At 55.7% G+C, this 21,679-nt stretch overlaps 1 protein-coding gene across 1 annotated transcript; it reads right to left on the bottom strand.

The window, feature by feature from the left end:
- Window positions 1-8,368: 8,368 nt before the first annotated feature.
- Window positions 8,369-14,237, bottom strand: NMRK2 (nicotinamide riboside kinase 2). Its single transcript, XM_081233159.1, has 7 exons — window positions 13,187-14,237; window positions 10,811-10,901; window positions 10,195-10,243; window positions 9,954-10,110; window positions 9,532-9,603; window positions 9,049-9,155; window positions 8,369-8,776 (listed from the first exon to the last, which is right to left on the bottom strand). The coding sequence occupies exons 2-7, from the start codon at window positions 10,898-10,900 to the stop codon at window positions 8,691-8,693; spliced, it is 561 nt and encodes a 186-aa protein (XP_081089285.1). The 5' UTR covers window position 10,901; window positions 13,187-14,237; the 3' UTR covers window positions 8,369-8,690.
- Window positions 14,238-21,679: the final 7,442 nt, after the last annotated feature.

The raw sequence follows: 21,679 nt of genomic DNA on the forward strand, positions 1-21,679 counted from the left end.
ATTTTTTATTTTTTTGGCCGCACTGCATGGCATGCAGGATCTTAGTTCCCCGACCAGGGATCGAACCCGGCCACGGCAGTGAAAATGCCGAGTCCTAACCACTGGTCTACCCGAGGATTCCCAGTGACTTGTGTTTCAACTGCCTCCTTGTCACCAGTTAGAGAGGGCGGGAGTCCCACTGCGGGGTAAGGGGTGGCTGGATACAGGACGTCTGACACGGACAGATGAGTAGATGGCTCTTTATTAGGCACGAGGAGAAGGACGCCGCAGGCCCCGCAGGGCACTTGGGGCGCAGTCAGGAGCAGAGTGTGCGGGCAGCCTTTAGTGACAAGAGGATGAGGAGGATGTCACTGCCTTGCTTGAATCATTCTGCGGGCTGGCAGGGCAGTGACAGCAGGAGCCCAGCCGGTCCCTCGGTCCCTCAAGAAGGAGGGCCTTGGGCTATCCGGCCTCATCGGCGGCAGCTGTGGGGGACCCTCCGTGTTTTCCTAGCGCGTGAGATTCGCCCTCAATCGAGGCCTTCACCACAGCTCGCATTAGTCACGCGCCGTCTGCAAAGTGAGTCAGACAGGCCTGGGTTCGATGCAGCCCAGTTGGGCTCCTGGCTCTCGGCAGACACGGCACCTCTGTGTGTGTGCCAGCTTTGTCCTTAGGGACTGTGGTTCCTAGGGTGGCAGCGAGGGTTAGAGGCAAGGGTGTGTCAGGGTCCAGCACACCCTGGGCACCTCCTCACTAAGTGTGTCTTGTTAGATTCGGGGGCTCGGGCGCAGGAGTCACCAGGCCATGCTGGGTCCCCTGCAGTGCTGCCTGCCTCTTGTAGGGCAGAGGGCTGTCCTTGCGCCACCTGTCCTGCCCAGGGGCTGCGCGCCCACAGCTGCTGTGCTCCTGACCATACTAGGGCAAGAGGCGGCGGCCGCTATTAATAACCAGCGGGGCTGCCAGGGTACGGGGTGGTCTATAAAGCCAGACCCACCAGCCCTGAGAGGCTCCTTCAGCCCCCGAGACCTTTAGCCCCCCTGTTGTACAGAGAGAAAAAGAAAAGTAAGTACTGAAACCATCCCCTTGTCCCTCTACCCGGCCCCACTCGGTGGCCTGAAAAGTGAGACACAGAACAGTGGTGAAAGACATACCCCATGCAAAGGACGTCTGAAACACAGCCTTGGGGGCACTTAACCGGCCCAGGTGGGAAGAGGGAAGTGGTGGTGGGGGAGGAGGAGGAGGAGGAGGGGGCTGGGACTTCTCCTCCCTGATTCTCCTTGTCCTGGAGGGGAGAGAGCCGGGGACCCCTGCCCTGGCCAGGTGACCCCAGGATGCATGTGTGTCTTGCAGTGATGGCCGTGGTGCCGGCTCCCCTCGGGGAGTGCGCGGCTTCCTCCCTCCCTCCCTCCCCCTGCCACCCTGACTCCCCCGGTGTCTCCCACCCCACACCCCGGGGTTTTGCATTTTTGAGGGTCCCTGTATGGGAGGACTTCCAGACCCCTGCGGAAGTGAGCCCTGTTTGCATGATTGAAAGTTGCCTCTGCGCCCCCTCCCCTCCCGGGCTTGTTGAAGAGAAGCTTAAAGGGAACGGGGAGGTGATCAGGACATTTCTTGGGCGCCCCAGGTTCCCTCCAGAATGTGCTGGGAGGACTTGGGGGGGCTCCTGAGTGGCAGCGGAGGGCATATGGCTGCCCCTGTCTGTGCCGGTCAGCCTGCTCCTCCCCCAGGCACTGGCTGGCCCCCTAGTCTGCCCCAAGGATTCCCCCTCAGGGGCCTGGCAGACAGGGCACCTGAGGTGCAGGCAGCCTTTGGAGGTGACCGCCCTGGCCCTGTTGGGATGTGGGTAGGGCAGGCAGGGTAACTGCTGATTAAGATGGCCGCTGAGTGCTACTTGACGTGAGTGGCAAGTGCTTGGGGTTGGGGGGTCCTGAAATAGAATGAGGAAAGGAGGGCCCCGGGAGCTGGCTCTCAGCCTTGCCCCACCACCTGGAGCCTCTCCCTCCATCTTTCTCCCCTGACAGCTGTTAGGACATTTGGAGAAGGGCCCCAGGGCAGAGCTCTGGTTGGGGGACTGTCCAGGGGCCCACATGAGGACGCTTCACATGGAAGGTCGCCTGTCTGTATGCGGTGAGCTGGGGTGGGGTAGGGTCTCCCTGGCAGGGCTTCCAAATTGGGGTGGCCTCAGAGGAGCCAGGTTCCAGTGAGAGGCCCATGGGGTCCCGCCCACCCGCCTGGGCCCCCAGCAATCCCGAGGCCACACCTCCTCCCCCACGGAGTGAGCTCCCTGGTGCCTTAAAGACCAAAGATCAGGGGTGCGGGCAGGCCAGGCCAACTTCCCGGGGGTGGGGGATGACTTGGCCCAGGAAAGTGTCAGCCGCGGGATGACTGGCACGTGAGTGTGTGTGTGTCACGTGGGTGTGTGTGTCAGGGTCTGTCCCATCCTGGGCTCTCAGCCTTCCCTGCACATCGAGTCCCACTCGGGGCGCCTCTAAGGGGTGTTTTTTTTTTTTAATTTATTTTTTAATTTGTTTTTGTCTGCCTTAGGTCTTCATTGCTGCGCGCGGGCTTTCTCTAGTTGCGGTGAGCCGGGGCTCTTCGTTGTGGTGCGCGGGCTTCTCATTGCGGTGACTTCTCTTGTTGCAGAGCATGGGCTCTAGGCATACGGGCCTCAGTAGTTGTGGCACGAGGGCTCAATAGTTGTGGCTCACGGGCTTAGTTGCTCTGCAGCATGTGGGATCTTCCCGGACCAGGGCTCGAACCCGTGTCCCCTGCAAGATTCTTAACCACTGCGCCACCAGGGGAGTCCCGGGGGGATGGGGGTTTGAGCCAATTCTCTGCCCTTAGTCCAGGGTGTCTCCCTTTGGCACTGCTGACATTCGGGCTGGATTGTTCTTGGCTGTAGCCCCGTTCTGGGCGCTGTGGGGTGTGGAGCAGCATCCCTGGCCCCCTGACATTCGGGCTGGATTGTTCTTGGCTGTGGCCCCGTTCTGGGCGCTGTGGGGTGTGGAGCAGCATCCCTGGCCCCCAGCCCCTCGATGCCAGGAGTCCCCCAGTGTGACAACCACAGATGTCCCCAGACATTGCCCAGTGTCCCCTGGGCGGGGGGCAGAATCGCCCCCAGTTGAGAAGCACTGACCTGAGGTTGTTCTTGGCCTTGAGCGTTCCGGGAAGGTGGAGTGCTTATCCCTGGGCCTCCCCGGGATGGTTTTAGGGGAGGGATGGGGGGCAGGCATTCTTAGTGTTTTTAGCGACGTGCTTTCAGGAAATTCAAGGTTTCCCATCCACAGCAAGGCCATGAAGTTTCCTCTTCCAACGAACTTAGTTAAAATCAATAAAATGAGCGAGACTCATAAAGAAAACTAATAAATACCATAGTAATTATAGGGGAGTCTGCGGCCCCAGCCCTGTCACGAGGGTGGGAGGAGAACAAATGGCCTCAGAAGGGACCTCGGAGGGAGGCACTGGGGGCATCGGGAGCTGGGGGGCCTCCTCCGGGCCCGGGGTCGCAGGGGAGCCTGGCGGTGACTGGTCCTGCCACCAGCCCAGGCAGGACGGTGGGCACAGCTGCGTCCCATGCACACCAGCCTGGCCTGGAACCCTGTCTCCTTCCTTTGTCTGTGGTCTGCGGCTAAGGGACTCCACCTCCGGGAGCCTCAGTTTCCTCATCTGTGGAAAAGGAGTAGGTTGTACTGGTCACAGGAGCATGGGAGACGATTCCCAGCACCCCCCCCAAACACCGGACAGGGGTCCAGCAGATGTGAGTGCCCTTCCCGGGGTTGGGGGCCGACCTGGGGCTCCTTGTCCCAGTGAGTGGCAACACCTGCCACAAAAACCCAGCAGCAACAGGCATCCGAAGCCCAGGGGAGGACGCTGAGGCACAGGTGGCACGTTACCTGCCCCGGGGATCTCTCTCTAGGAAGGGGCTGAGGCGGCCGGGTTCTGGAGCCACCCACTCACGCTCTGGGCTGCCCGGTCTTAGGGTGTCCCGTCCTGGGGCCTGCGGAGACCGCCGGGCACTGACCTAGGGGGTGCTTGGTGGACGTGACAGGGGCACATCAGGTTAGTCTTGGGGTTCTGTCTGGGGAGGGCAGGGGCTGCAGGAAAGGCACAGGTTAGCCCAGCTGGAGTCCACACTGTGCCCAGAGCTGCCCAGCCAGGGGCAGGTGGGGCTGGATTCACTGGGCCCATCAGGTGGCTGTGAGAGGAGTGAGAGAATCTTCCCGGGATACGGGTAGGAAGACGGAAGGCGGATGGGGCGAGGGTGAGCCACCTGGCACGCCTCCTAGGCTGGAGATGGTCCTGGGTCAGCATTTGACAGACGTGTTCAAATCTCAGCTCCACTGAGTGACCTTGGGCCGGTCCCTTTCCTCTCTGAGCCCTAGAGAGGCGGGTCATAGAATAATCCGACCACTCAAGGTGGTCGCCCCGATCAGGGTGACAAACTATCTCAGTTTGCCTGGGCCCGACCTTTCCCAGGATGGGGAACTTTCAGTGCTGAAACTGGGAAAGTGCTGCGCAATCAGGATGAGGTGGTCCCCCATCCTGCTACTGTTCTCATAGTGACCGAGGTGTCTGGTGGCTGGGCAGAGTTCTGGCTGCCCTGGAGCCACCTCTCCTGTGTCCCTGTCCCATCCTGGACTATTTTGGGCCTGGTGACCAGAGGATCAGCCTCACCGTGCTCCATGACTGTGACAAAGGGCAGGCCTTGGCAGGCTGTCCGAGGCTCCCTCCATGCCCTGTACCAGCTCCCACCTGCCCTCCAGGACACAGTGGGCTCTTCCTGCCACCCTCCACCCCAGACCTTGCATACACTACAGCCGTCAGCAGACGCTGCAGGAAATGAGTGATTTCGGCCGTGCGGACGTGAGGGTCTCTACCCCAGCCCCCCAGCTCAGCCGTGTAGCTTGAAAGCAGCCACAGCTGACACGTATTCAAGTAGGCGTGGCTGCCAGCCAAGACAACTTTATTTATAGATGCTGAAATTTGAATTCCATGTAACTTGCATCTGTCACGAAATTTAATTCTTGTTATTTTTTTCCATGACCATTTAAAAATGTGAAGCCATTCTTAGCTCGAGGGCTATACAGAAACATGCAGTGGGCTGGATTTAGCCCATGGGCCATACTTTGCTGCCCCAAGTACTACACACCCAATAAACATTTGTTGAGTGAATAATGTTTACTGCCCCGTTAAAGCAGGCACTAATTTATTAGCGTGACAGTTAACGTGCTGTTAGTGAGTATATGGGCATTTGTACATTTTTGATTAAAGTCACAAGTGTTGGAAATGCCACCGAATAAAATAAGTCACATTGGGTGATTTTTTTGGGGGGGGCTGCGAGGCTTGTGGGATCTTAGTTCCCCAACCAGGGATTGAACCCAGGCCCTCGGCAGTGAAAGCATTGAGTCCTTCTGGACTACCAGGGAATTCCCTTTTTTTTTTTTTTTCCTTATCAAGGCCCAGAGGACTTTAAAAAACAGCTTTATTGACATAGAATTAACATACCATTCAATTTATCCATTTAATGTGTAAACTTCAGTTTTGGGGGTATATTCACAGGGTTGTACAACCATCAACTACGATCAGCTTGAGAATATTTTGGGAATTCCCTGGTGGTCCAATGGTTAGGTCTCTGCACTTTCACTGCCGAGGGCGCAGGTTCAACCCCTAGTCTGGGAACTAAGGTCCCACAAGCTGCGTGGCACGGCCGAAAAATGAAAAAAAAACTTGAGAATGTTTTATCCCCACTAGGAGCCACTCCCCACCCCTCCCCAGCCCCTGGCAACCACGAGTCTGCTTTCCGTCTCTCTGGATTTGCAGGTTTGGTCCTCCCGAGGCCTCTTTTTCCCCTGGCTTATAGATGGGCATCTTCTCCCTGTGTCCTCACATGGTCTTCCCTCAGTGTGTCCCAACTTCTTATATGGACACCAGTCATACTGGATTAAGGCCCACCCTCACGACCCCATTTTAACTTAGTGACCTCCAAATGCAGTCATACTCTGAGGTACTAAGGGTCAGGGGCTTCAACATACGAATTTAAGTGTACACAATTCACCCCATAATAGTGTCGTTTGCTTTTTGGTTTTGTTTGTTCGAAGCAAGGAGAGTCTTAACAGATTCAAATCCTGCTCAAACATACCAGGACATGGTGTTCTGAGCCATTAGGTACACAGCTTGTCAATGGCCTGGGAGAGACGGGAACCCAGCCCCTCCTGATTCTCGGCGTGTGGGCCATTTCACCTCTGTTCTGCAGCCCCCAGCAGACTAGCAGATATGGTGACCAACCATCTCGGTTGGTTGGTTCTGAGGGACTTCTGGGGAAGCAGGACTTTCCATGCTAAAGTAAAGGGATGGGAATTCCCTGGCAGTCCAGTGGTTAGGACTTCGCGCTTTCCCTGCCGAGGGCGCAGGTTCAAATTCCTGGTCAGGGAGCTAAGATACCGCAAGGCATGCAACGTATTTAAAAAAAAAAAGTAAAGGGAAAGTATTTGGAAAATAGGGACAGTTGGTCACCTTACTAGTGATCTGCACTGGGTCTTCAGGTTGGTGGGGAAAGGGCTGCATGAGGCCTTAGCTGAAGCTAGTGCCAGGGATGAGCCCCAGCCCCAGCGGGGCCTCCCGTCTCTGCTGCCGTCCATCTGTCCATCTGCTTACCGCTCTCTCCTTTGTGTTTTGCTCTGTGCTGGGTTGTGAGGCCACAGGGGCAAAGGGCAGTGGTGATTGCACCGCTAGGTGATTTCTGTTGGCAGGAAGGCTGTGTTTAGAAGGGGCAGCAGCCCCAGCTGGGGCACAGGAAGCAAGCAGTTTCCCAGGAGCCTGGGACCCCGAATCCAGGGCAGGACAGGACGTGTAGCGTCGACCTGCTGCCCAGCCCGTTCTGTGGCGAAGGGCAGGGAGCCTTGGGGCACACAGAGACCCCACTCCATGGATGCCACTGCAGGAAGCTCAGAGGACAGTGGGAGTGTTGTGTGGCAAGTGAGGGGCAGGGCTCTGGACACCCACACTCCTCGCCCCACAGCTGCCTTGCCACCGACTGCAAGTACAGCATGAAAGCACACAGAACCCTCACTGCCCCTGTGCCCTGATCCTCCCTCCCTGCATCCCTTCCTTTTCTTTTTATTGAGGTGAAATTTCCATAACATACAATTAATCATTTTAAGTGAACAAGGCAGTGACAGTTGGTGCATTCACAATGTTGTGCAACCATCCATCACCTCTAATTCCAGAACATTCCATCACCCCAAAAAGAAACCTTGTCCCTATCATCAGTCACTCCCGCACCGCCCCCCCCCCCCCCGCTTCCCCCGAAGCCCAGCCCCTGGCAACCATGAGTCCACTTTCTATCTCTGTGGATTTGCCGGTTCTGGACATTTCATATACGTGGAATCATACAGTGTTTGTCCTTCTGTGTCTGGCTTATTTTACTGAGCATCATGTCCTCAAGGTCCATCCATGTTGTACTGAGTGTCAGACTTTGCTTCTTCCTAAGGCTGTGTGTGGATGGACCACGTTTTGTTTATCCATCCATCATTTGATGGACTTTTTAGGTTGCTCTCACCTTTTGGCTACTGTGAATAGTGCTACTTTGAAACATTCATGTACAAATTTTTGTTTGAACACCTGTTTTCAGTCCTTTTGGTTATCTTCTCTAGGAGTGGAATTGCTAGGTCATATGGTAATTGTTTTTTTTTCCCCCATAATTTCCAAATGTTCAATGGCTTTGTCCAGAACTGTCTACACTTCAGGTTTTTCCTGCCCTTCTGGACTGAGTGGGGTGGGTGGCTACAGTTCCACGGCTGGCCCTGGGGTATCACCCTCAGGTCAAGGGGTACCCTGTCCTCCTCCTGTCTCCCCCTACTCTGTCCACCCTCCCCCTCCCTGCCCTGTCTTCAGTCTCCACAGGAGCCTTCCAACCTCCCCTGGGCAAAAATAACAGGGTCTGAGGAGACCTGAGTTCAAATCCCAGCTCCCAAGCCACTGACCATCTCTGAGCCTCAGTCTTCCCATCTGTGAAATGGGTGTGTACGATAAACTGCCTCACCAACATTCTAGGGAAGCCTCAGGGAGATGTGGTTCCTGGGACAGGGAGTGTGTCCTTACGAGCATCCTGGGTCATGAGAAGTAGGTGTCAGCTCCAGTCACAGAGGAGGCGCCGGGGTGCAGTGACAGCGGGGCTCAGCTAAGAGCCAGGGGCACCCTCAGGCTTGGCTGACCTCGCAGCCCCTGCTCTGGGCCGTACTGCACTGTTTTTTGAAAGCTGGCAGGAAATTTCCTTTTTGAGGAAGCTAGGCCCAAAGACCCTCAAGCAGCCACCCAGGGTCACATTGCCATGGGTCCAACAGGTGGAGACTGTAACTGCCCAGAGCCCTCAGTGTCGCCCCCCCCCGATGCCACCAATGCACCAAGGAGACGGGGCAGGAGGGTCCCTCTCAGCACCTCGAACACAACAGGCTGGACCCCAACGATTAAAAAACAGGATCAGGTTTACTACGTAAGCCGCCATCGAGGTTACAGAAGCATCTCGGGACAGAATGCCCGGGCCCTGAGATGCTGGGCTGTGAGTGGGGCCTCCACTCTCATATGTACAGACTTCCCCAAAGGGAAATGGTCACGCAGTGTCTGGCTAGGATGCCACCAGCCTGGCCGTACTGTGGCCGGAATTGTGTCTGGGTCCCTGCATTGGGGGCTGGGCCCCCCCTCTCCAGCCACACCTAGGAGCGGTTCAGAAGCGAGTTCTGAATGTCTTCCAGGACTCGGTGGAAGAGCTCCTCGCGGGACTTCATGCCGTCCAGGTACACTGAAATCAGAAAGGCCACAGTCAGGGGCCCTGGGGGCCCAACCGCGGCCCGGGTCACTGGGGCTGCCGCCAGGAGACGGGCGGTCAGCTCACAGAGGACTGGGAGACTGCTGGTCAGGAGGAAGCTGGCCTGCAGAGTCAGCCTGCAGGAACAGACCAGCCTCTGGGGCCCAAAGCGAGAGAGACTGGTGGTGAGACTCGAGGAGGGACTTTCAGGTTTCCCAAATGGTCCCAGTGGGGAGGTGCTGGCCTCATCTTACTCAGGGACTTACCCACTTCCACGCCATTGGCCTCCATCTCCCTCTTATACTTCTGGTACATAGGCCACACGTGGCCGTCGAAGAGGCCGGGGGGGTCGGGGACCATGTAGCGTCGAGTACTGAGGCGGGAGATGGGCGAGAATGAGGAACACCCATGTCGCCCAAGGGAGGTGCCATGAGCAGAGCCTGGGGTGCGGGAACTAGGTTGGGGTGGCACCATTGAGAACGGGGACCCCACTGATTCAGGGGCCCCGTGCTGGGGCTTGGGTGCCCCAACTTCCAGCATTTTCCCCGGTGGGCCTGGGAGATGCCCAGGGTAGGGCATGGGTGGGCCACGCTCTCCAGGCCCCAGGCTATGGGCCTCTGGAACCCAGCACTGGCCACCCAGGTGCCTGCTGCCCGTCAGCCTGCAGCTTCAGGGTGGCCGTGTGTCCAGCAGGCATTACCCAATTTCCTGGTCCCACCTGGGAATGCAGACAGGGCCCCCAGGCTCACCTTCTCCTCCACTTGCACTCTTCGTATGGGACGGTCAGGAAGTACCGTCGGCTATACAAGTCCACCAGGGGCCTGGCAGCGGTAGGGGACCCGGTCAGCGCCCGTGGGTCGAAGTACACAACCCCCCATGGCCTTGGCCTCCAGGGACATTCCTGGGTGATGAGGGCTGGTTGTGGGGGGGCGGTTTGTCTGGGCTGATTAGGTTAGGGATGAGTGAGGGGACCAGCATTGGCCAGCCTCCTACTATACCCACATCAGCCCCCCACCCTGAGGATGGAATCCTCCCTCTCTCCCAATTTGGATGGGCCCAGAGAGGTACAATGTCCTGCCCAGGGTCACCCAGCAAGGTTGTCTGTCAAAATAGAGACTTGGTGACCTGGGAGGGCCCGGATTGTCCGGGGCCCAGACCTGGAGATGCTCACTTGTAGCTGTAGAGAAGGAAGCCTTCCAGGATGAGGATGTGGGTGTCTGAGGCGTCCAGCTGGACACTGACCCCGTGGGCACGGGCAAACTTCCGGGGGCTGCTCATCCAGGCCTGCACGGTGCTCAGCATGGCCTCCATGTCCAGGGACTCCAGCACTGGGGGCGGGAAAGCGAGTGTTGGTGGGGTGGGGGCCATGGGGCAGCGAGGGCAGGGGGCGCGGGGCTGCCGTCCGTCCTTACCGTCCCACTGTTTGAAGCCGTCCTCCCCAACTGCTATTTGGTCTTGGGGCTGAAACAGAGGAGCCCAAGCCGCGGGCTCAGTGCCCACCTTCCCACCTTACCCCACCCTGGGGTGACAGCGCCTGGAGAGCCCCCAGTGAGGGTCTGGATGCCCCTGCCTGCCTCGGCCCCCTGCAGCTGATAGTCATAGGCTTCGAGGTCCCAGGCGGTGGGGGGGGGGTCCAGGCTGGCATTCGGAACCCCTCCCCAACCTTATGACTGCTGGGACCAGGAGTGGGGCGATTTTGCATCTATGATCTAGTTACCCCCTCACCCTCCACAAAGCATCAAGGGCGGGCTCAGAGCCCATTTTGCAGATGGGAAAGTGGAGTTGCAGAGGGTAAAAGGTACCACCCAGGTGGCACGCACCCTCTGGGAACCGCAGTTTCCCCATCTGTCCCATGGGGAACGGGTGTGCCGTGAGAACGTGCCAGGCACGCAGTAGGTGCTCAGTAACCGAGATCGCCGGTCCCTTGATCTCCCGACTCGGGTTAGCCCAGGGTGCCCCGGGAGGGGTCTGCTCCCCTGAGTCTCCTTCTCGGGGCTGCCATCCCCCGCCCCCAGCCAGGGCAGCCACCTTGAAGAAGTCATCCTGGTGGATCACACAGCAGTTGGGCAGTGACTTGAGGAGGCTGTTGGTCAGTGTGGTCTTGCCGCCGTTGGTCATGCTGTGGAGAGGGCATACACGTGAGGCTGGCTGGGTCCCCTCTCTGGACCTCTCCGGGTCTGAGGGGCCCCCAGGATCAGACTCAAATCTAAAACACAGGCCTGTAGGGACTTTCCTGGTGGTCCAGTGGTTAGGACGCTGCGCTTCCACTGCAGGGGGCGCGATTCGATCCCTGGTTGGGAACTAAGATCCCACAAGCCAAGCTGCATGGCCAAAAACAAAACAAAGCAAAACAAACACAGGCCTGTAAAACAGTAGAGCTAAGAGGGTATTTCTATTCATGTTAGTTCAGAGGAGGCTTTCTAATCAGCTGATCTGGGCTGCCTGGCCCACTACTGCCCACTGCCCGCTAGGGCCAGGCACAGGCCTGTGCTCACCCGCCTGACAAAACAGAGAAAGGGGACAGAGGGTATGAAAACAAACAAAAAAAGCGAACACAGTCTTGGCTGGGGTCATGGAAGCACTGCTTTCTGGGTTCAGACTCATCCAGTGTTACTGCAAACCCAGGAGGTGGTGCCCGGAGCTTGAGGAAACTGAGGCCCACGTGTGACTTAGCCTCAGCAGGCCTTTTAAAAAAAGCCAAATTGTTAAAGCAAGTGCAAACTGGGGGAGAAAAAAATATTTGTGATAGGAAAATCGGCAGTTCACTGCAAAACCGGGAAGAGATAATCACCTTATGACAAAGGGAAAGGATTATTAAAAAAAGGAATGGGCAAAGCTGGGTGACCACCTCATCCTGGTGTGCCCGGGACGTCTCTAGCTTTAGTGCTCAAAGTCCCAAATCCTGGGGACCCTTCAGTCCCAGGAAGAGCAGGACAGATGGTCACCCTAAGGACTCTGGACTGGGGCTGCTGAAGGACAGAGAAGGCTGTCAGGCCTTTCTGGAAATGAGTGTCCCCTTGACCTGGTTGTCCCTCTCCTAGGAATCAGGGGTGGAAAGCTGGGTGTGGAAGGGGGGGACCTGTAGCCGTTTAAAAGGGCCAATGGGAAAGGTGACCCCCATATATTAAGGGGAGCAGGTTAGAACATACCTGATGTTAATTTGACTTGTTGATGAAAGACACACCGTGCCCTCAGGGCCGGCTACAGAACGTGCAGAAATGGAGGGCCCTGGTCTCTATTAGGAATTTCAAGAGGGTGATGGAGCATCAAACCAAGAGAGGGAGGACCCAGGGCGACCTCCCAGGTGGGAGCACCAAGCCAGCCCTGCTTATGCTAAATGCTTCCCGAGCATCATCTTAAAAAGGCCTGGTTACTGGTAATAAATCTCCGGGAAGGCAAGGCCCCTGCTTGGGGTCAGCAGAAGTGGCTGCAAAGGCAGGTGCCACACAGTCAGGGGAGTGCCATTCTGGGGACCCCGCAGCACCTGCCCACGTGCCTCCCTGGGGTCGGAGTTTCCCCCCCTTCCTCCCCTTCCCCCACCCCCAACCCCGCGCGCCTTAAGGAAGGTCGGCCTGGGCTTTATAAAGTCTTCTTTTCCCCCCTGAATCTAGTCAGGGGTGCGGCATGGGGAAGTGACTTCCATTTGGAAATTTTAAATTGGGCCCCGCGCCCGGCCCTGTGCCGAACAGAGGGCAGAGATTCCTCCCCGCACTCCGACCTTGGGCATCGGGTCCTTGCGACACCAGTCGCCAGGCAGCCCTCCATTCATTCCTCGGCCTCCTGCCCAGGCCACCTCGGCCCGCACAGGAGAGCACCCAGCCGGCCTCCCCCGCGAGCTCGGCGCCTTTGCCCCCGCAGGGCGGTCCGCCCGGCGCCCTGGACGCTCACCCTCCGATGCCCACAATGTACTTCATCTCCGCGCGGAGGGGCGGCGGGGACCGCGGTTGACAGGCCAACTCCCGACTCCCTGGTAGCCGGCTGGGCCCGACCCCGCAGTGCGTCCCGACTTCATTGAGAAAACCCTGCGCCTTTATAGGCTGGGGCAGCCCGGAGGCCGCCCCCAGGGAGGCGGCCCATGGCCTATGGGGAGCGCGGCCGGCGCGGTGAAGTGGGGGGGCGGAGCGCTGGGGGCGCCGCACCTGTTCTCACTGGATGGAAATAGCTCCACGCTGTCTTTTGCCTAAATTAGTCACGGGTCGGCCGGGCAGGGGGGTGCGGGTGCAAGTCACCCCGCTGCCTCTTCCCTCCTCCTCCTCCTCCCCGCCTGCCCCCTCCTAGCCAGACTGCCCACGGGGCAGATAACCAGCCACACCTCTTCCCTCCCTAAAAATATCCAGCCCGGTGTGTCCCCTCACCTGACCCTGACATTAAGGCCGGTTCTGGGGGCTGAAAAAAGGAACTCACCCCGCTCCCCCGTCTCCAGCGACAGCAGCGGGCCAGCCCCAGAGGTTCCACACGGCAGGGGACTTCCTTTTCCAAGGGGGTTGATGCCAAGATGAACTTAAGCTTCGTTCTGGTGACCCTGGCCGCCAGGAAATCTCAGCATGACACCAAGGGCTGTTCAGCGGGCGCCCACGTGAGGGCTGGCGTCACTGCGTTTGGCTTCAGGCCTCTCAGCAGCTAGGGGGTGGGGTAGGCAGGCCCCTGCTGATCCCCGCCCCGTTACTGACCAGATGGGACCACATGCCCCACCCCGCCTCCCCACCAGAGGAGACCTTTTGGTTTCAGGACCCCTTTTCCACTCTTGAAAAGGACTGAGGCCCCAGGGAGCTTTTGTTTAAGTGGATTATCGTCATATATTATATACGATAATATTTACCACGTTATACATTAAAACTGAGAAAAATTAAAGGTTTGTTAACTTTAAAAAATGACAACCAGTGTCTTCCCTTGTAGTCCAGTGGGTAAGACTCCACATTCCCAATGCAGGGGGCCTGGATTCGATCCCTGGTGGGGGAACTAGATCCCGCATGCCACAACTAAGAGTCCACATGCTGCAACTAAAAAAAAAAAAAAAAAAGACAACTGGTCACTACATGGTCATATAAACATAATACATATATTTTTAATTTTTAAAATTTATTTATGTTTGGCTGTGTTGGGTCTTCGTTGCTGCACACAGGCTTTCTCTAGTTGTGCGGAGCGGGGGCTACTTTTCATTGCAGTGCATGTGCTTCTTATTGCGGTGGCTTCTCTTGTTGCAGAGCATGGGCTGTAGGCATGCAGACTTCAGTAGTTGTGGCACGAGGGCTCAGTTGTGGCGCACAGGCTTAGTTGTTCCACAGCATGTGGGATCTTCCCGGACCAGGGACCGAACCTGTGTCCCCTGAATTGACAGGTGGATTCTTATCCACTGCGCCACCAGGGAAGTCCCAAATATAATATTTTTAATGAAAAATAATAACATTTTTTAAAAATAAAATTAAGGGAGTGGGCTTGATCAAATTAAAAATGTCTTGTGCATTGAACGACATTATTAAGAAAGTGAAAAGACAAAGCAGGGTGTGGGAGAAAATTTTTTCAAGTCATATATTGATATATGGTAAGGGGTTACTAGCCAGAATATATAAAGAACTCTTACAAGTCAACAACAAAAAGACAAACGACCCAATTTAAAAATGGGCAAAGAATCTGAATCAACATTTCTTCAAAGAAGATATACTCATGGCCAACAAACCCATGAAAAGATGCTCAGCATCACTGATTATAAGGGAAATGCAAATCAAAACCACAGTGAGACAACACTCACGCCTACTAGGATGGCCATAGTCAAAGAGATGGACGATAAAGAGTGTTGGTGAGAATGGGGAGAAACGGCGACCCTGTGTGTTGCTGGTGGGATGGAAAATGGGACAGTCGCTGTGGAAAACAGTTGGCGGTTTTATGACCCAATTTCACTTCAAAGTGTCTACCCAAGAGAATGAAAACATATGACCCCACAGAAGCTTGTACATGAATGTTTATAGCAGCATAATTCACAGGAGCCAAAAGGTCGAAACAACTCAAGTGTCCATCCACAGATGATGGATACACAAACTGTGTTCCATCCACACATGGAATATTATTTGGCCATGAAAAGGGGTGAAGCACTGACACTCACTACAACGTGGACAGACCCTGAGAACACGATGCTTAGTGAGAGAAGCCAGACACAGAAGGACACACAGTGTGTGATTCCATTGACGGGAAACGTTCAGACAGGCAGATCCACAGACACAGAGAGTGGGTTCCTGGTTGTCAGGGGCTGGGAGAGGGAAAATAGGGAGTGATTACTTATGTGGTGTTCTTCTGGGGTGATGAGAATGTTCTGGAATTAGAGGTGATGGTTGCACAGCATTGTGAACACACCAAATGTCACTGAATCGTATACTTTATAATAATGGCTAGTTGTATATTATGTGAATTTCACCTCAATTAACAACAAAAAAAACTGAGAACCTTTCCAGCTACAATCACAGGGAAGGGACATGTAGCTAGCTACAGCAGAAGGTTCAGAAAGATACCCTGCTGCTGCCTGTGAGGATGGAGGATGGGGCTGTGAGCCAGGGATGCGGCACCTCTAGAAGCTGGAAAAGACGGGAACTGATGCTCCTGTGCAGCCTCCGGAAGGAACCAGCCCTGCCCGCATCTTTTTTTTTTTTTTTGCGGTACGTGGGCCTCTCGCTGTTGTGGCCTCTCCCGCTGCGGAGCACAGGCTCCGGACGCGCAGGCTCAGCGGCCATGGCTCACGGGCCCAGCCGCTCCGCGGCATGTGGGATCTTCCTGGACCGGGGCACGAACCCGTGTCCCCTGCATCGGCAGGCGGACTCCCAACCACTGCGCCACCAGGGAAACCCACCTGCCCACATCTTGATCTTAGCGCTGTGAGACACGTGTCAGACTCCTCACCTCCAGAACTGTCAGAGAATAAATTCATCTTGTTGAAATTAAAAAAAATTTTTTTTAGGTAGAAGAGTGATATTCTACATTTTTGCAAGTCTCTTTAATATCTGGTTTAGAAGGATTCTCACATCTGCTTGTCGTTCAGCCCATTTCCATAGTTGTCTCGGTTGATATATAGGAAGAAAACCCAGCTTCACACAGAGAGAGGAGGATTTTTAGCCTTTTTAGGTCATCATGGGTAGTCTTCTTTGTCCTATACCCGAACTGGACAGGTAGAGGTTTAGAAGGTGGCCTGTTCTCTTTCATTCTCTGCTCCATAAAAGGCCATTGGTCTACCTTTGCACTTTGTTTTATTTTTTCATTTAATTTTAATTTTAATTTTTGACCACACTGTGCAGCATGTAGGATCTTAGTTCCCCGACCGGGGATCCAACCTGTGGTCCCCTGCATTGGGAGCACAGAGTCTTAACCACTGGTCCGCCAGGGAAGTCCCTGTCTTTGCACTTTGAATGAATCTTTTGTTCATGTGTGATTTTGATCTTGAAGACCCCCTGAAAGGGCCTCAGCAACCACCACCCTCACCCACGCTGGACACACTTTAAGAACCCCTGGTTAAGAATCCTGCATTTGAATCTTGGTTCTGCCACTTGCCACCTGGGGGAGCTTGGGCCCCACCCTTGCCTCTCTGTGTCTCACCTGCTCTCATCTTTATAAAGGGAGGCTGCTGGCCCCAACCAAGGGAGGGAGGCTCTCTTTGGCCTTGGGCTTCCACCTCCAGGAGGCTTTATGAAGGGAGGATGCCCCCTGCCATCAGTTACCTGTCCCTCAGCACCCAGAGCTGCTGCCACAGGGCCTTTGTACATGCTGTTCTCTCTTCCAGAAACCCCTCTCCTCTTACCCAATCCTCCTCCCCTGGGCTAACTTTGACTAAGCCATCCTGTGTCAGCTTGGACATCCGTCCCCTCCTCCAGGAAGCCTTTCTGTATCCCCATTCCCTCCCTCCACACTGTGAGTTCCCTCCGGGGCAGGCAGGGCCAGATGTGTCTTATTCTCTGATGTGTCCCGGGTGCCTAACAAGGGTGGGTCCACAAAAGGCAGAGGCTCCCTAAATGGTAGCAGAGGGAATGAATGAAACAGGGAGGGGCAGGAGACCTTTGAATCCAGCCTCCGGGTGAAACACAAGGGGATTTCAGCAAGAATCTGCTAAGTCAGTGTAGCCAGAATCCCCCCCTTACCCCTCACGTCTCCTCCTAGTCATTCTCTGTCCACTGACCCCACCGGCTCCTTGGCTGTGAACCTGCTTGCCTGTGCTGTGTTAGGAGTGGAGCCATTGCAACGGCTCCTGAGTACAATCCAGTTTTACAGCTTGAACTGTCTGGCACTGTTTTTTCTTTAAACCAACTACCTCTGTATGATGGCCAGAGGGAGGAGCTTTGTAAAAACCCAGACCAGGGGCTGTCTTTCCTCTGTTTCAACTCTCCTTTGGCACACGCCTCCCCATTCTTATTTGCATTTAAAAGAAGCACAGGGACTTCCCTGGTGGTCCAGTGGTTAAGACTCCACGCTTCCAATGCAGGGTGCTGGGGTTTGATCCCTGGTCAGGGAACTAGATCCTGCATGCTGCAACTAAAGAAAAAGATCCTGCATGCCGCAACTAAAAATAAATAAAATAAAATAAAAGCCCACTGTCCTCACGCCCAAGCCCTGCCCTGTCTGGACCCCCATGACCTCCCTCACCCCCTGATTCCACCGGCAGGACCCGCTGTGGCCAAGACAGCTGCTGAGGGCCAACCAGCAGTGGAGACAGAAAGTGATGGATCTTGTTGATGACTGGTTAATGGACTCACCTAGTGGCCTCAGGCAGGACTCGCCTGGCAGAGAGGTCAGAAGAGGTCACTGGGAGCAGTGACCCTCACTTCAAAGGTGGCCACCAGGGGCAGAGTGAGCAAATGGCCAAGACGGGGGTCTTGTCCACTGGCTCCCACCCCCTTCTCCCCCGTCCAGCCCCTTCTGGGTCTCAGTTGCCTCTCTTGGCAGCTCAGCGTGGCCGGACCTGTGCCACTGAGCTCCATCAGCTGCCCCGTAGGCAGGGGGAAAGCCAGCTCTAGGTGTGACCTCTGGCTCAGTTTCAGTGGCAAGAATTTCCTGGGAGCCTCTTTGTGGGGCATGTGGCCCAAGCCATGGGTGACGGTGACATGCCCAGATAGAGGCCCTGGCAGGGCACTGCTGGGAGGCCTCCTGGTCGGCTCACCCTGGCACATGGGCTCCCAGTGCATGCCTGCCGATCTTCAAACAGCCCACTGGTCCAAGGTTATTAAAAGTAACCATCCTGGGCTTCCCTGGTGGCGCAGTGGTTGAGAGTCCGCCTGCCGATGCAGGGGACACGGGTTCGTGCCCCGGTCTGGGAAAATCCCACATGCTGCGGAGCGGCTGGGCCCGTGAGCCATGGCCACTGAGCCTGCGCGTCTGCGTCTGGAGCCTGTGCTCCACAACGGGAGAGGCCACAGCAGTGAGAGGCCCGCGTACTGCAAAAAAAAAAAAAAAAGTGACCATCCTGTCCCATAGGGTGAAACGTCCAGAACAGGCAAATCCACAGAGACAGAGAGTGGATTCCTGGTTGTCAGGGGCTCGGGGAGGGGTGGGGGGGGTGATTGCTAATGGGGACGGGGTCTCCTTTTGCGGGGATGGAAAAGCTCTGGACCGGAGGTAATGGCTGCACAACATTGTGAATGTGCTGAATGCCACTGATAGTAAAAATCTTCCCCCAGCACCCACCCTGCACTCCAGCCACCCTTCATTTTCCTGTTCCTGGTTCACCCAGCTCTGTCTGGCCTCCAGGACTTTGCCCTTGCTGAGCCCTCCGCCGGGGACACCTCTCCGCCTGCCTGTTGGCCTAGCTAACTGCTACTTCTCTCTCTGGTTTCCAGTCACCGAGGACCCTCCCTCCAGGGACCCTTCCTGGACCTTCCTCCTGGTCCCCAGTGAGGCCCTGGTTCCCTGTGTCAAACTCCCCCACTGGGCTGGGAGCAACATAAGGGGTGCTTGGGCCCTGCGGGATCCCCAGTGCTCAGCAAATGGATGAGCAAGGTTTGCAAGAACCCCCTTAGGATAATCAGAGACTCGGTGGGGTGGGAAACAGGGGTGGGTCCATCCCCTCCAAAGAGGGCACCCCCTGATCCCAGCGCCAGCTCTGCCATCTTCAACACCTCTTCCTCGCCGCATTCATGCCAGCTCGCCCCCTCTACTTGAGGCCCCCTCCCAGCCCCCGTGAAGCGACCTTCTCCGTGAAGGGCACCTCACTGGACATCAGAGGGGCAGGATGGCAGAGGCAGATGGGCTGGCACCTGCCAGCTCCTGCCATCAACCTGATGGTGACTTTTTGTGGACCTCACACCTGTCCTGGCATCCCTGCCACCAGCAGGTCCCAAAATCCTGGGCGGGGACAACGGGAGGACTCCTCTTGTACCTGACATGGGAGGGTCCACTCTGACCCTTTGAGGGGCACAGCCCCCAATGTCCTGCAGCTGACAGAGGGTCGTGGGTCTCCAGCTGAGCGATGGGGTGGCTGGGGGTGGCACAGAATCAGACCTCAGACCAATCACTCAGGGTCCGGGTGACCCCAGGTGAGCCACATGCCCTCTCTCTGCCTCAGACCCCCCCTCTCAATAACATGGGGCCTATGCTAGGTTGGACTCAGACTATTATTATTACTGCCACTGTTATTATTATTGTGATATTATGATTTATAATAAGAAACATAGTTGGACTTAGTTCCCAGTTCCCGGCACACAGCCCCTAAAACCCTTGTAATTTCCTACGTCAGAAGAGGGAACATCTTTTGTTATAATATATACTTTTCTTTTTTTGGAAATTTTTTTTCTTTGTCACACTGCACAGCATGTGGAACTTCCCCGACCAGGGATCTAACCCGTGCCCCCTGCCATGGAAGCGTGGAGTTCTAACCACTGGCCCACCAGGGAAGTCCCTTTTATGATAATATTTGGTCTTACGTCCTCTGTGCCTGAAATGGCTCCAGATAATAAAGATGAAGGAAGCATCCTTTACTTTCTTAACAAGCCCTTTCAACCACACCTGAGTTTATGCTACGAGGTGACTTTTGGAAATGCCCTATAACCACAGGATCGGGGCTGGTGGCCAGGGGACCCCACTGACCCTGGGATTAGAGGGATGGAACTTTCATCAATGGCCAGTGGTGTAATCCATCATGCCTCCATGAAAGTCCCTAAACAATTTTTGTAGAGCTTCCGCTGGGTGGACACAGGGAGGTGCTGGGAGGGTGGTGCCCAGAGGGGGCGTGGAAGCTCCATCCCCTTCCCCACACCTTGCCTTGTGCATCTCTTCCATCTGACTATTGCTGAATTGTACCCTATTCTAGGACCTGAGACTGACTGGTGTCTGAAGTCGGGGCCGTCTTGTGGGGCTGAACCCATAGCCTGTAAGGTCTGCCTGAACCGGTAGTGTCAGGATTGAGATAAATTGTAGGATACCCAGCTGGTGTCTGCTGGGGATTGGAGAATTGCTTAATACTAGTAATTAATATTATTAACTTTGACTAAGTTTGATTCCAGAGAAGACTGGGGACAGGAAAGGAACCTGAATCACAGACAGGCAGAGCCAAAAGGGGCCTCAGGAAGAACCCAGCCGGGGCTCCCATTCTGCAGATGGGAGGTAGAAGGAAGAGGATATAGGCCATGGCCCAAAGTCACCCAAGGTTGCCCAAGGTTGCTTGGCATTGAGCTGTGCCCCCTCCCATCCCGTGAAAGCTCCTTCCTCTGCACCACGACCAAGACCAGTGCCACATCCCTTGGACGTGGACAAAAGTCACAAACCTCCCTTGTCAGTGATAGTTTATTTATTTCACATAAAAATCCCCCAAAGCTCATGGAAATGATGCCTTCATATCACAACAGTAATCAGAATGAATTGTTTTTGTTTTTAAAAACCACAAAACTCGCCGTCGGAAGGATGGGTGTGTGAACTACAACTTGGGCAGGGACTTATGATGCATCCCATGTGTCACAAGAGGAAAACTCAATGTTCCTTTACAAGGAGGGCTCGACATCCGTTGCATTTCAGCCAAAAACTGCCCCGCAGATACAAATCTTTCGCAAAGCCGATTTCAGAGGGTGTGGGTAGCAGCCCTAGGTGCTACCGAGGACACAGTGGCCCCGTATGGATGGAGCTGTGCCTCAGAACTTCACACACCTGTGGACAGGTGGCCGACCTGGAGACAGCCACCCTGGGGGTCTCTCTCTATTCTGGAGGGGCTGTGAGGTTGGGTAGGGGTCCTTGGTTCCACTTGCCCGTTGTCTTTGTCTGCTGGTGGTCCGGAGGGGTGGTCGGTGGGCCATGGTGAACCAGGGGGTCCGTGCTGGAATGTCTTGTTATGCTGCAGGCTCCTCGAGGACGGGACGGGTCTGCCTCTTTCGTCCTGCTGTCGCCTCTACAGCCGCTCCGTAATTGTCGGGTTAGGTGGAATGCATCTGTTCCTATCGCGGGCTCCTTTTTCTCTTCCAGTGGAGCACTGGCTTTCCAGGAGTTATTGCATTTACTGTGGACTTGAAGGCCTCGCGTCCCACTCACCTGAGCAGAGCCAGCCACCTGAACCTGGAGTTCGGGGTGACCTGGCAGATGCCCAGGCACCTTTTAGAAAAGGAGGCGCTCTGGGCAGGGGCGGGGGACAAGCGGGCCCAGGATGGAGCGGCCTTTCGGAGGGCAGCCTGCAGAGGCCCATCCACCAGCCTCTCCTGCCTCAGCCTCCAGGTAACTCATCTGTGCCTGGAACACGGTCCCTGTCCTTTATTTGACATTTGGGAAACAGAGCAGAAACACAAATTAAAAAACCCCACCAGACGCCCAAATGCCCTGGCCTCACCGGAGCACTGCTGGGTTCCAGAAGATGCAGGCCCAAGGCTGCTTAGAAACCCCGAATTTTCCAAGGCAGGAGCCACTGGCATTTGGGGTGGGACAATTCCTTGACATGCAGGAAGCACT

The sequence above is a fragment of the Mesoplodon bidens genome, assembly GCF_964165515.1.
Source record: "Mesoplodon bidens genome assembly, chromosome: 4".
NCBI classification, from domain to species: domain Eukaryota; kingdom Metazoa; phylum Chordata; class Mammalia; order Artiodactyla; family Ziphiidae; genus Mesoplodon; species Mesoplodon bidens.